This window comes from Oncorhynchus mykiss, chromosome 3 (assembly GCF_013265735.2).
Source record: "Oncorhynchus mykiss isolate Arlee chromosome 3, USDA_OmykA_1.1, whole genome shotgun sequence".
NCBI lineage: Eukaryota > Metazoa > Chordata > Actinopteri > Salmoniformes > Salmonidae > Oncorhynchus > Oncorhynchus mykiss.
Genome location: NC_048567.1, coordinates 83482363 through 83494862, shown reverse-complemented (window position 1 = coordinate 83494862; position 12500 = coordinate 83482363). Strand labels below are relative to the sequence as shown.

General features: G+C 47.7%; 1 protein-coding gene across 5 annotated transcripts in view; it reads left to right on the top strand.

Moving 5' to 3' along the window:
• The window catches only part of ttll4 (tubulin tyrosine ligase-like family, member 4), a 55903-nt gene extending 44493 nt beyond the window's left edge, over positions 1–11410 (top strand). For all 5 annotated transcript variants that reach the window (XM_036975347.1, XM_036975346.1, XM_036975344.1 and 2 more), the window contains exon 19: positions 9363–11410. In XM_036975347.1, the coding sequence (XP_036831242.1) occupies positions 9363–9519 (157 nt within the window). In that variant the 3' untranslated portion in view covers positions 9520–11410. The remainder of the gene's footprint in view (positions 1–9362) is intronic.
• The last annotated feature ends 1090 nt before the right edge of the window (positions 11411–12500 follow it).

Here is a 12500-nt window from a genome sequence, read left to right as displayed (position 1 = left end):
ATGTTGTACCTGGTCGCACTAAGCAAAGAACAACCAGGGACCGGTCCTATCCCGTCAGGGGAGGAGGCCCTGGCGCAATCCACCGTGCGCCCAGCGGGAGGCCCTGAACTGCCCATGGCCGGAGCCACAGGTGCCTGGGCGCCGCTCGAGAGGTATCTTGTCTAGCTGGAGCGTCTATTCGGAACGCCATCAACTGGGCAAAAAGGAACCACAACCTCGGTAGGGACAACCGGGTAGGTCCACGTTAAAGACAGGGTTTGAGAATACGTGTTTCTGGCGCCGATGCGTTACGGGATGACCATCACCACATGCTTCGCAGCCATGAGTGAGCCACTCCCCGCACCGGAACACCAATGTAGGACCACTTGGTGAGACAGTACGGCTGGATCTGATACCGACTGTGCGCAGCTGGAGCGTATCGAAATCGGGGTAAACCGATTCCGAAAGGGGCTCCCCTGATAGAGGCAAATCCACTTGGGTCGGGAGGGAACATCCATCAGAACACCAGCCCAAAGGCCGGCCGATAGAGGCCCTCCCAGGTGGAATACGAATGCAAATCAGTCAGAGGAAATTAAACTGGCTGGACAACAGGGGAGAACCATGGAGACGCATCGTGAAACAAGTGTGGGACTGGACTGGAGAGATAGCCCTCACCAGGGCTAAACAACCACCAATCGGTCGCCGAAGGGACGGGCACCTTCATTGGACAAGAACCATGGTCATTGGATGAACCAAACCCACAAGGTGATAGCTGGGATAGAGCACCTGCCCAGGACAAGGCTCAATATCCTCCCACCACCAAGCTGGGCAACGTGGATCAAAAGTTAGGACACATCGGGCGCCGAAGGGTCTGGTCAAACCACTAAATCGGTCGCCGGAGGGAAAATGTCCAAAGTACCATGGTTCTGAGGGTCTGACTTCCCTCAAAACTGTCCGTTACTCATTTTCTATTCGGACTGAGCAGTTTGACACCACCCCCGTCTCTCTAGGACATGGAAGTCCTGTTGCCAAAAACCAGGTTTCTGAAATCGCGCCGGTACCTGTCTGGTCGACCCGCCACTGAGTGTGTAATCCAAAACAGGCCAAATATCGATGAAGCCCTGAACCTCACAGGGCTTCTGTGCGCCCCACCATCGGGGGTCAAATTCAACAAAAACGTGATAAATCAAAAAGTACACATCCGATCTTGATGGGTTTTTTTTTTGCACGAAAGTGCATAAATAGACGAGCATTTACATTCAATTAAAAACGTTTTTGTATAAAACATTTTAATAGGAAATCGTGTTTCAAGTTTTGGGAAAAAAGTGAATGTCACAGGATGCATAGGTTCCTGTGGATGCGAATTTTTTTTTACATTATGTAATTGTTGCCCATCACGAGAGAGGGTATGAGACGAAATTTGGGACCTCTAGCCCTTCGGGAAGTATTTTTAATCATTTTTTGAAAATTACAGAAATTGGTCGAAAAAATGACAGAGTCCCACTTTTCACAGCCGTGCACCTGGTGATTGAAAACGTGCAACTGGTGATTGAAAACGTGCACCTGGTCACCCAAAACACGGTTCTCTATGCGGTTAGCGGTGTTACAGATATACATGTCCGATAATGATGCACCCTACTACGGACCTTTAGCAATGGGGGCCGGCCTGAATTATTTATGGAAGGTATGATTACTTTTTTCTCTCTCCGTGCAACTGGTGATTGAAAACGTGCACCTGGTCACCCAAAACACGGTTCTCTATGCGGTTAGCGGTGTTACAGATATACATGTCCGATAATGATGCACCCTACTACGGACCTTTAGCAATGGGGGCCGGCCTGAATTATTTATGGAAGGTATGATTACTTTTTTCTCTCTCCGTGCAACTGGTGATTGAAAACGTGCACCTGGTCACCCAAAACACGGTTCTCTATGCGGTTAGCGGTGTTACAGATATACATGTCCGATAATGATGCACCCTACTACGGACCTTTTCAATGGGGGCCGGTCCCAATTATTTATGGAAGGTATGATTACTTTTTTCTCTCTCCGTGCAACTGGTGATTGAAAACGTGCACCTGGTCACCCAAAACACGGTTCTCTATGCGGTTAGCGGTGTTCCATATATTCATGTCCGGTTATGGCGCACCCTACTACGGACCTTTTCAATGGGGGCCGGTCCCAATTATTTATGGAAGGTATGATTACTTTTTTCTCTCTCCGTGCAACTGGTGATTGAAAACGTGCACCTGGTCACCCAAAACACGGTTCTCTATGCGGTTAGCGGTGTTCCATATATTCATGTCCGGTTATGGCGCACCCTACTACGGACCTTTAGCAATGGGGGCCGGTCCCAATTATTTATGGAAGGTAGGATTTTTTTTTTTTTTTTCAACACTTTTCCCCTCTTTTTCTCTCTCTGCCGGGGCCGGCCAAGAGTGCTTTATGGACGGTTTAAAACATGACTATGGATGCAAATGCTCATTTTCCTCCGTGCACCTGGTGATTGAAAACGTGCATCTGGTAACCCAAAAATTATAAAACGGTTTTAAATACTTTTACCCGTCATTCTATTGATATAGCCCGCTAGGGGAGTGCCCCACTACGGCCCTGTCTCTGTCGGGGCCGTCCTTGGGTGCTTTTTAGACACTTTAAGAAATCACGATGGATGCAGATTGCTATTAATCCTCCGTGCAACTGGTGATTGAAAACGTGCATCTGGTAACCCAAAAATTATAAAACGGTTTTAAATACTTTTACCCGTCATTCTATTGATATAGCCCGCTAGGGGAGTGCCCCACTACGGCCCTGTCTCTGTCGGGGCCGTCCTTGGGTGCTTTTTAGACACTTTAAGAAATCACGATGGATGCAGATTGCTATTAATCCTCCGTGCAACTGGTGATTGAAAACGTGCATCTGGTAACCCAAAAATTAAAATATGGTTCAAAACCCGGGTAACACCACTCTATTTACGGACATGACAGTAGAGCTTACCCCCTGGAGCTATTGACCTCCAGGCTTGTAGGCCCTTACTCACCACCCGGGTATCACCCCTCTATTTCGGGGATGATACCAGCAGGGGACCCCCCCCCACCTCCACAACCTCGCATACCAGGTGAACCAGGGCACCCACACTTAAGCACCCCTCCTCGGACATTAAAGCAGATAACCGCGCTGTTATGAACCGCGTGCACCTGGTCACCCAAATGGAACTTGTGCACCTGGTCACCCAAAAGGACCGGCGTGCACCTGGTCACCCAAAAGACCCGTGTGCACCTGGTCACCCAAAGGCCGGCGTGCACCTGGTCACCCAAAAGACCCGTGTGCACCTGGTCACCCAAAGGCCGGCGTGCACCTGGTCACCCAAAAGACCCGTGTGCACCTGGTCACCCAAAGGCCGGCGTGCACCTGGTCACCCAAAAGACCCGTGTGCACCTGGTCACCCAAAAGACCCGTGTGCACCTGGTCACCCAAAGGCCGGCGTGCACCTGGTCACCCAAAAGACCCGTGTGCACCTGGTCACCCAAAGGCCGGCGTGCACCTGGTCACCCAAAAGACCCGTGTGCACCTGGTCACCCAAAGGCCGGCGTGCACCTGGTCACCCAAAAGACCCGTGTGCACCTGGTCACCCAAAGGCCGGCGTGCACCTGGTCACCCAAAAGACCCGTGTGCACCTGGTCACCCAAAGGCCGGCGTGCACCTGGTCACCCAAAAGACCCGTGTGCACCTGGTCACCCAAAAGACCCGTGTGCACCTGGTCACCCAAAAGACCCGTGTGCACCTGGTCACCCAAAAGACCCGTGTGCACCTGGTCACCCAAAAGACCCGTGTGCACCTGGTCACCCAAAAGACCCGTGTGCACCTGGTCACCCAAAAGACCCGTGTGCACCTGGTCACCCAAAAGACCCGTGTGCACCTGGTCACCCAAAAGACCCGTGTGCACCTGGTCACCCAAAAATTATAAAACTGTTTTAAATATTTTTACCCGTCATTCTATTGATATAGCCCGCTAGGGGAGTGCCCCACTACGGCCCTGTCTCGGTCGGGGCCGTCCTTGGTGCTTTATGGGCACTTTAAGAAATTGCGATGGATGCAGATTGCTATTAATCACATGTGCACCTGGTCACCCAAACGGCCCATGTGCACCTGGTCACCCAAAAATTATAAAACGGTTTTAAATATTTTTACCCGTCATTCTATTGCTATAGCCCGCCAGGGGAGTACCCTACTACGGCCCTGTCTCGGTCGGGGCCGTCCTTGGTGCTTTATGGGCACTTTAAGAAATTGCGATGGATGCAGATTGCTATTAATCCCATGTGCACCTGGTCACCCAAAAGACCCGTGTGCACCTGGTCACCCAAAAGACCCGTGTGCACCTGGTCACCCAAAAATTATAAAACTGTTTTAAATATTTTTACCCGTCATTCTATTGATATAGCCCGCTAGGGGAGTGCCCCACTACGGCCCTGTCTCGGTCGGGGCCGTCCTTGGTGCTTTATGGGCACTTTAAGAAATTGCGATGGATGCAGATTGCTATTAATCACATGTGCACCTGGTCACCCAAACGGCCCATGTGCACCTGGTCACCCAAAAATTATAAAACGGTTTTAAATATTTTTACCCGTCATTGTATTGCTATAGCCCGCCAGGGGAGTACCCTACTACGGCCCTGTCTCGGTCGGGGCCGTCCTTGGTGCTTTATGGGCACTTTAAGAAATTGCGATGGATGCAGATTGCTATTAATCCCATGTGCACCTGGTCACCCAAAAGACCCGTGTGCACCTGGTCACCCAAAAGACCCGTGTGCACCTGGTCACCCAAAAATTATAAAACTGTTTTAAATATTTTTACCCGTCATTCTATTGATATAGCCCGCTAGGGGAGTGCCCCACTACGGCCCTGTCTCGGTCGGGGCCGTCCTTGGTGCTTTATGGGCACTTTAAGAAATTGCGATGGATGCAGATTGCTATTAATCACATGTGCACCTGGTCACCCAAACGGCCCATGTGCACCTGGTCACCCAAAAATTATAAAACGGTTTTAAATATTTTTACCCGTCATTCTATTGCTATAGCCCGCCAGGGGAGTACCCTACTACGGCCCTGTCTCGGTCGGGGCCGTCCTTGGTGCTTTATGGGCACTTTAAGAAATTGCGATGGATGCAGATTGCTATTAATCCCATGTGCACCTGGTCACCCAAAAGACCCGTGTGCACCTGGTCACCCAAAAGACCCGTGTGCACCTGGTCACCCAAAAATTATAAAACTGTTTTAAATATTTTTACCCGTCATTCTATTGATATAGCCCGCTAGGGGAGTGCCCCACTACGGCCCTGTCTCGGTCGGGGCCGTCCTTGGTGCTTTATGGGCACTTTAAGAAATTGCGATGGATGCAGATTGCTATTAATCACATGTGCACCTGGTCACCCAAACGGCCCATGTGCACCTGGTCACCCAAAAATTATAAAACGGTTTTAAATATTTTTACCCGTCATTGTATTGCTATAGCCCGCCAGGGGAGTACCCTACTACGGCCCTGTCTCGGTCGGGGCCGTCCTTGGTGCTTTATGGGCACTTTAAGAAATTGCGATGGATGCAGATTGCTATTAATCCCATGTGCACCTGGTCACCCAAAAGACCCGTGTGCACCTGGTCACCCAAAAGACCCGTGTGCACCTGGTCACCCAAAAATTATAAAACTGTTTTAAATATTTTTACCCGTCATTCTATTGATATAGCCCGCTAGGGGAGTGCCCCACTACGGCCCTGTCTCGGTCGGGGCCGTCCTTGGTGCTTTATGGGCACTTTAAGAAATTGCGATGGATGCAGATTGCTATTAATCACATGTGCACCTGGTCACCCAAACGGCCCATGTGCACCTGGTCACCCAAAAATTATAAAACGGTTTTAAATATTTTTACCCGTCATTCTATTGCTATAGCCCGCCAGGGGAGTACCCTACTACGGCCCTGTCTCGGTCGGGGCCGTCCTTGGTGCTTTATGGGCACTTTAAGAAATTGCGATGGATGCAGATTGCTATTAATCCCATGTGCACCTGGTCACCCAAAAGACCCGTGTGCACCTGGTCACCCAAAAGACCCGTGTGCACCTGGTCACCCAAAAATTATAAAACTGTTTTAAATATTTTTACCCGTCATTCTATTGATATAGCCCGCTAGGGGAGTGCCCCACTACGGCCCTGTCTCGGTCGGGGCCGTCCTTGGTGCTTTATGGGCACTTTAAGAAATTGCGATGGATGCAGATTGCTATTAATCACATGTGCACCTGGTCACCCAAAAGACCCGTGTGCACCTGGTCACCCAAAAATTATAAAACTGTTTTAAATATTTTTACCCGTCATTCTATTGATATAGCCCGCTAGGGGAGTGCCCCACTACGGCCCTGTCTCGGTCGGGGCCGTCCTTGGTGCTTTATGGGCACTTTAAGAAATTGCGATGGATGCAGATTGCTATTAATCCCATGTGCACCTGGTCACCCAAAAGACCCGTGTGCACCTGGTCACCCAAAAGACCCGTGTGCACCTGGTCACCCAAAAATTATAAAACTGTTTTAAATATTTTTACCCGTCATTCTATTGATATAGCCCGCTAGGGGAGTGCCCCACTACGGCCCTGTCTCGGTCGGGGCCGTCCTTGGTGCTTTATGGGCACTTTAAGAAATTGCGATGGATGCAGATTGCTATTAATCACATGTGCACCTGGTCACCCAAACGGCCCATGTGCACCTGGTCACCCAAAAATTATAAAACGGTTTTAAATATTTTTACCCGTCATTCTATTGCTATAGCCCGCCAGGGGAGTACCCTACTACGGCCCTGTCTCGGTCGGGGCCGTCCTTGGTGCTTTATGGGCACTTTAAGAAATTGCGATGGATGCAGATTGCTATTAATCCCATGTGCACCTGGTCACCCAAAAGACCCGTGTGCACCTGGTCACCCAAAAGACCCGTGTGCACCTGGTCACCCAAAAATTATAAAACTGTTTTAAATATTTTTACCCGTCATTCTATTGATATAGCCCGCTAGGGGAGTGCCCCACTACGGCCCTGTCTCGGTCGGGGCCGTCCTTGGTGCTTTATGGGCACTTTAAGAAATTGCGATGGATGCAGATTGCTATTAATCACATGTGCACCTGGTCACCCAAACGGCCCATGTGCACCTGGTCACCCAAAAATTATAAAACGGTTTTAAATATTTTTACCCGTCATTGTATTGCTATAGCCCGCCAGGGGAGTACCCTACTACGGCCCTGTCTCGGTCGGGGCCGTCCTTGGTGCTTTATGGGCACTTTAAGAAATTGCGATGGATGCAGATTGCTATTAATCCCATGTGCACCTGGTCACCCAAAAGACCCGTGTGCACCTGGTCACCCAAAAGACCCGTGTGCACCTGGTCACCCAAAAGACCCGTGTGCACCTGGTCACCCAAAAATTATAAAACTGTTTTAAATACTTTTACCGGTCATTCTAATATTAAATCCCACTATGGAGCCCCACTACTGGGGAAAATTCACCGGAGGGCGCCAAAGGTAAATGGATTTTAGAATCCTCCATATATATTGTAGCTTTGGCGCACTCCAGTGAATTTTTTAAAGTACTGGGGCTTCATATTGGGAGTCCAGGTAAATGTATTTTGAAACACATTTTTAATCATTTTAATGCATAAATGACACAAATACAAGGGTGAATTTCAAACAAATATGCTTTAATTAATCAGTTAATCATTTATTGATTTGTCCCTCAATCAGTGCCTGGGCCCGGCTGGCATTTTTGGGCAAATTGTGGTACCGGTAGTGGCGTGCCTGCGTTTCCAGAGAGTGACACATATGGTCAGCCACAGTTCCTCGGTCTGTATCCGAGCCTTGGTTAAAGTTCAATGTGGCAACACTGCGTCGAATTGTACCGAAGGTCACTTTACTTCCAATACCAAACTCTGCAAAGATTTGCCCCACAAACTCACACAGATTACCGTAAGGTTGACCGCAGGATGTGAAAAAGAAGAGTTCTATTTCTGAGGTCATTCCACTCAGATGAGGCCTGATTTGATGGAATCGTTTAAGCCAAGTGTATTCCTCCTGACATAGAACAATTCTGCACTCCCCAAAGCTATAGTTTGTTTTGTGGCTAGCTACACACATCTGATAACCCCCACCTTCCGGGGTTACTTCATTGAAATCACTCTCACTAAACATGGTGACTGGGGATCGTCGAGTGCCATTAAATATGGCCAACCGGCTGGACATGAGAGCTGCAAACCTACGCCTGTCAGAGCAGGTGGCACGGACCTCCAGCCTACTGAGAACTGAAGGAATGGCTTGATTGCTTAGCTCAACAAAGCGTTTTAACTCCGCAGCGCTGAGCACCTCGTCCCTGCAGCGTTGGCGGAATTTTGCCCTATGAGTTGCCTGGCTCTGCCGTGAGTCCCTGTCCATCTTCGCCAAGCAGAGTAACATCTTTCGAATTCCAACGACCTTAGCTTGCATACCATTTGGCCGGAACTGAATGAGATAATTCAGGAAACCTCGAATATCGGCCCGGTACATTTTTAATGTGGATGGTGCCAAACCACGGTCATCACATTGACCATACCACTCATACACACGTCTGTAGTTATCCAGAAAACACAGTCCTTCATCGGCCTTGCCCTCTGACATAATGCGGAGGAATTCCCGTACTCGGGATATACTGGTGCGACTATTGTCAATTCGTTTAACTGAAGGGTGTCTACCCGTAATATATTGTTCATATTGAGTCAAAATTACATTACTCCAAACCTCCATTCGGGACGGTACGCCGCCGCCGTCCTCATCACTCTCGCTCTCCGTGGAAGTCGCCACGTCACAGCCTTGCTCCCTCGGATCCGAGCACAGTTCACTACCGACCTGACTGACTGGCTGCATCGCCGCCGCCGACGCACCTGCCGTCTGATCACCCTCGTCCACAGGCTGCTGCTCCACGGACAACTCACTTTCAAAACACTCCAAAATCACAGGGTCCTCCGGCCGCGGTTCAACACCGTTGTCAGGCTGCATATACTGCCCCGATTCGGGCTGCTGTCTCTCACTCGAAAACCGGCTAAATTGCATAGCGTTCGTCCACTCCATAGTACCAAACTTAAGTCCATGTACAGCCTTTAAATGTCGGTCTAGCCGCACGATATTCTGTTTACAACAAAGCCCACAGTCGCGTCTTGGTCTGCTGCTCATAGCTTCTCTCTCCGGCCTTCCTCCGTGTCTCTTTGTTTGCTCCACCAAACAAACTAACCCTAACCCTTCTCTATAGTGTAGCGACACACCACAGCGCCAGTGGGAAAATAACTTGTTTACCTTTGATCTCTAATCTCTGTTTCCACCTCCTCTATTCCAGTGTGGTGGTGAGTCACAGAACCAGGCCCCAGCCAGACCAGGAGGAGTACTGTTTCTCCCAGGAGGTCACCACCTCCCTCCTGGGCTCCTCCAGCCCCAGCCTGGCCACCGAGTCTACAGCCAGCGTGCCACCCAGAGATGAGGAGTTCGAGGGTTAACCTGCTCTCACTGCACCCTAACACTGTTGACTTCTTAAAGAAGGCATAAACACATCCCCCGTTTGGGCAGGGGATGTGAACGCCGTAGGTGTGATGGAGGGTCAAGTCAACATGAACACCTTTCTCTCTCTCTCTCGATACATATTCCTCTTTTCACTACCATAGTCTGAACTGGAGAGGGACAAACTGCTGGGTTTTCTTAGTGTTAGTGTTAGTCCTGGATAAGGGGGAGGGGCTTCTCTGGACCGGGTGGACAGACAGCAGCTTTGGCCAATCGGCCGAGGAGAAAATCCAAGGCTGCTCTGCCTACTTAGAGCCAGTCCAATCAGATTCCACTCCTAGGTGTGTTTACATCAAAAATACATCAACATTTATTGGTACACATTTTGTTATTGCAGGTGCAGTGAAATGCTTGTGTTTCTAGCATTTCAGGCTTGTTACTATGGGATGGGTAACTGCATTTCAGGCTTGTTACTATGGGATGGGTAACTGCATTTCAGGCTTGTTACTATGGGATGGGTAACTGCATTTCAGGCTTGTTACTATGGGATGGGTAACTGCATTTCAGGCTTGTTACTATGGGATGGGTAACTGCATTTCAGGCTTGTTACTATGGGATGGGTAACTGCATTTCAGGCTTGTTACTATGGGATGGGTAACTGCATTTCAGGCTTGTTACTATGGGATGGGTAACTGCATTTCAGGCTTGTTACTATGGGATGGGTAACTGCATTTCAGGCTTGTTACTATGGGATGGGTAACTGCATTTCAGGCTTGTTACTATGGGATGGGTAACTGCATTTCAGGCTTGTTACTATGGGATGGGTAACTGCATTTCAGGCTTGTTACTATGGGATGGGTAACTGCATTTCAGGCTTGTTACTATGGGATGGGTAACTGCATTTCAGGCTTGTTACTATGGGATGGGTAACTGCATTTCAGGCTTGTTACTATGGGATGGGTAACTGCATTTCAGGCTTGTTACTATGGGATGGGTAACTGCATTTCAGGCTTGTTACTATGGGATGGGTAACTGCATTTCAGGCTTGTTACTATGGGATGGGTAACTGCATTTCAGGCTTGTTACTATGGGATGGGTAACTGCATTTCAGGCTTGTTACTATGGGATGGGTAACTGCATTTCAGGCTTGTTACTATGGGATGGGTAACTGCATTTCAGGCTTGTTACTATGGGATGGGTAACTGCATTTCAGGCTTGTTACTATGGGATGGGTAACTGCATTTCAGACTTGTTACAATGGGATGGGTAACTGCATTTCAGGCTTGTTACTATGGGATGGGTAACTGCATTTCAGGCTTGTTACTATGGGATGGGTAAATATAACTGCATTTCAGGCTTGTTACTATGGGATGGGTAAATATAACTGCATTTCAGGCTTGTTACTATGGGATGGGAAGATATAACTGCATTTCAGGCTTGTTACTATGGGGTGGGAAGATATAACTGCATTTCAGGCTTGTTACTATGGGATGGGTATATATAACTGCATTTCAGGCTTGTTACTATGGGATGGGTATATATAACTGCATTTCAGGCTTGTTACTATGGGATGGGTAACTGCATTTCAGGCTTGTTACTATGGGATGGGTAACTGCATTTCAGGCTTGTTACTATGGGATGGGTAACTGCATTTCAGGCTTGTTACTATGGGATGGGTAACTGCATTTCAGGCTTGTTACTATGGGATGGGTAAATATAACTGCATTTATTTGGCTGGTCATTTTACATATGCTTCACAATTTTTAAAATTTTGAAGTTGTAACAATAATTGTTATGAATAAATAATTTAATTAACAGTTGTTCTATCAGTCCCAGATTAGGGAAATAACTGCTCAGGTTCATACATTAAAACTGATATTTGAAGAATGACCCATTTTAGTATTTTCCTTGTAAATAATTCAAAGGGATTTATTTATTTTTTACCTTTTTACTCAACCAGGAAGGGCTCATTGAGATTTTAAATCTATTTTTCAAGAGCGCCCTGGCCAAGATGGGCAGCACCAAGTCATTACAAAAACATTAGACAGACAACATGAAAAACTACAAGTAATCAAGTAAAAACCATAGAATTCACAAGAGTATAACAAAATCAAAAACAGCCAATTAAAAACATTGACAGGTCAGGGAATCAGCCTCAAAATCCAAGATCCTTCATCAGTGATTTAAAAACACCAATCGGGACAAGTTCTTCCAGTTTAAAAGTATTTTGTAAGGTGTTCCTAGGCGATGGTGCAGAGGACATAAAAGCCCTTTTACCAAATTCAGTTCAGACATTTGGAACAGTTAGCAGGATAAAGCCCTGAGAAACGGAGAGACGACCCAACACATCTCTGAACAATAAAAATGGCCAAATAAAAAGGTAGTAAACCCAAAATGGCTTTGTAAATAAAAGTATACCAGTGACCGAGCCTACGAGTGACTAGAGAAGGCCAGCCAACCCTGGTATACAAAGTGCAGTGGTGCGTAAGGGTACCAACCAAGCAACTGTTAAAAGGTCAAAGTTGACCCCCTGTGGATGCTGACACAAGGCTGTGTGGAATGCCTCTGGGCACCCTGGGTGGGAAACGAATACTTAAGACGCTTAGCGGTGTGGAAAGTCAACATCTCCTGAGAACTGCTGCCAAGCCAACGGGTGGTTGACTCAAATAATTCACTTCTTTTCCCTCAACCGTCTCATGAGACGGACATTGACGTGCCTCAGCAGAATACAAGGGTTCCATAATTTGCAAATAAATTCATTAAAAATCCTACAATGTGATTTTCTGGATTTTTTTTTTCTCATTTTGTCTGTCATAGTTGAAGTGTACCCATGATGAAAATTACAGGCCTCTCTCATCTTAAGTGGGAGAACTTGCACAATTGGTGGCTGACAATACTTTTTTTGCCTCACTGTGTGTGTGTGTGTGTGTGTGTGTGTGTATGTATGTATGTATGTATATGTATGTGTATATATATATGT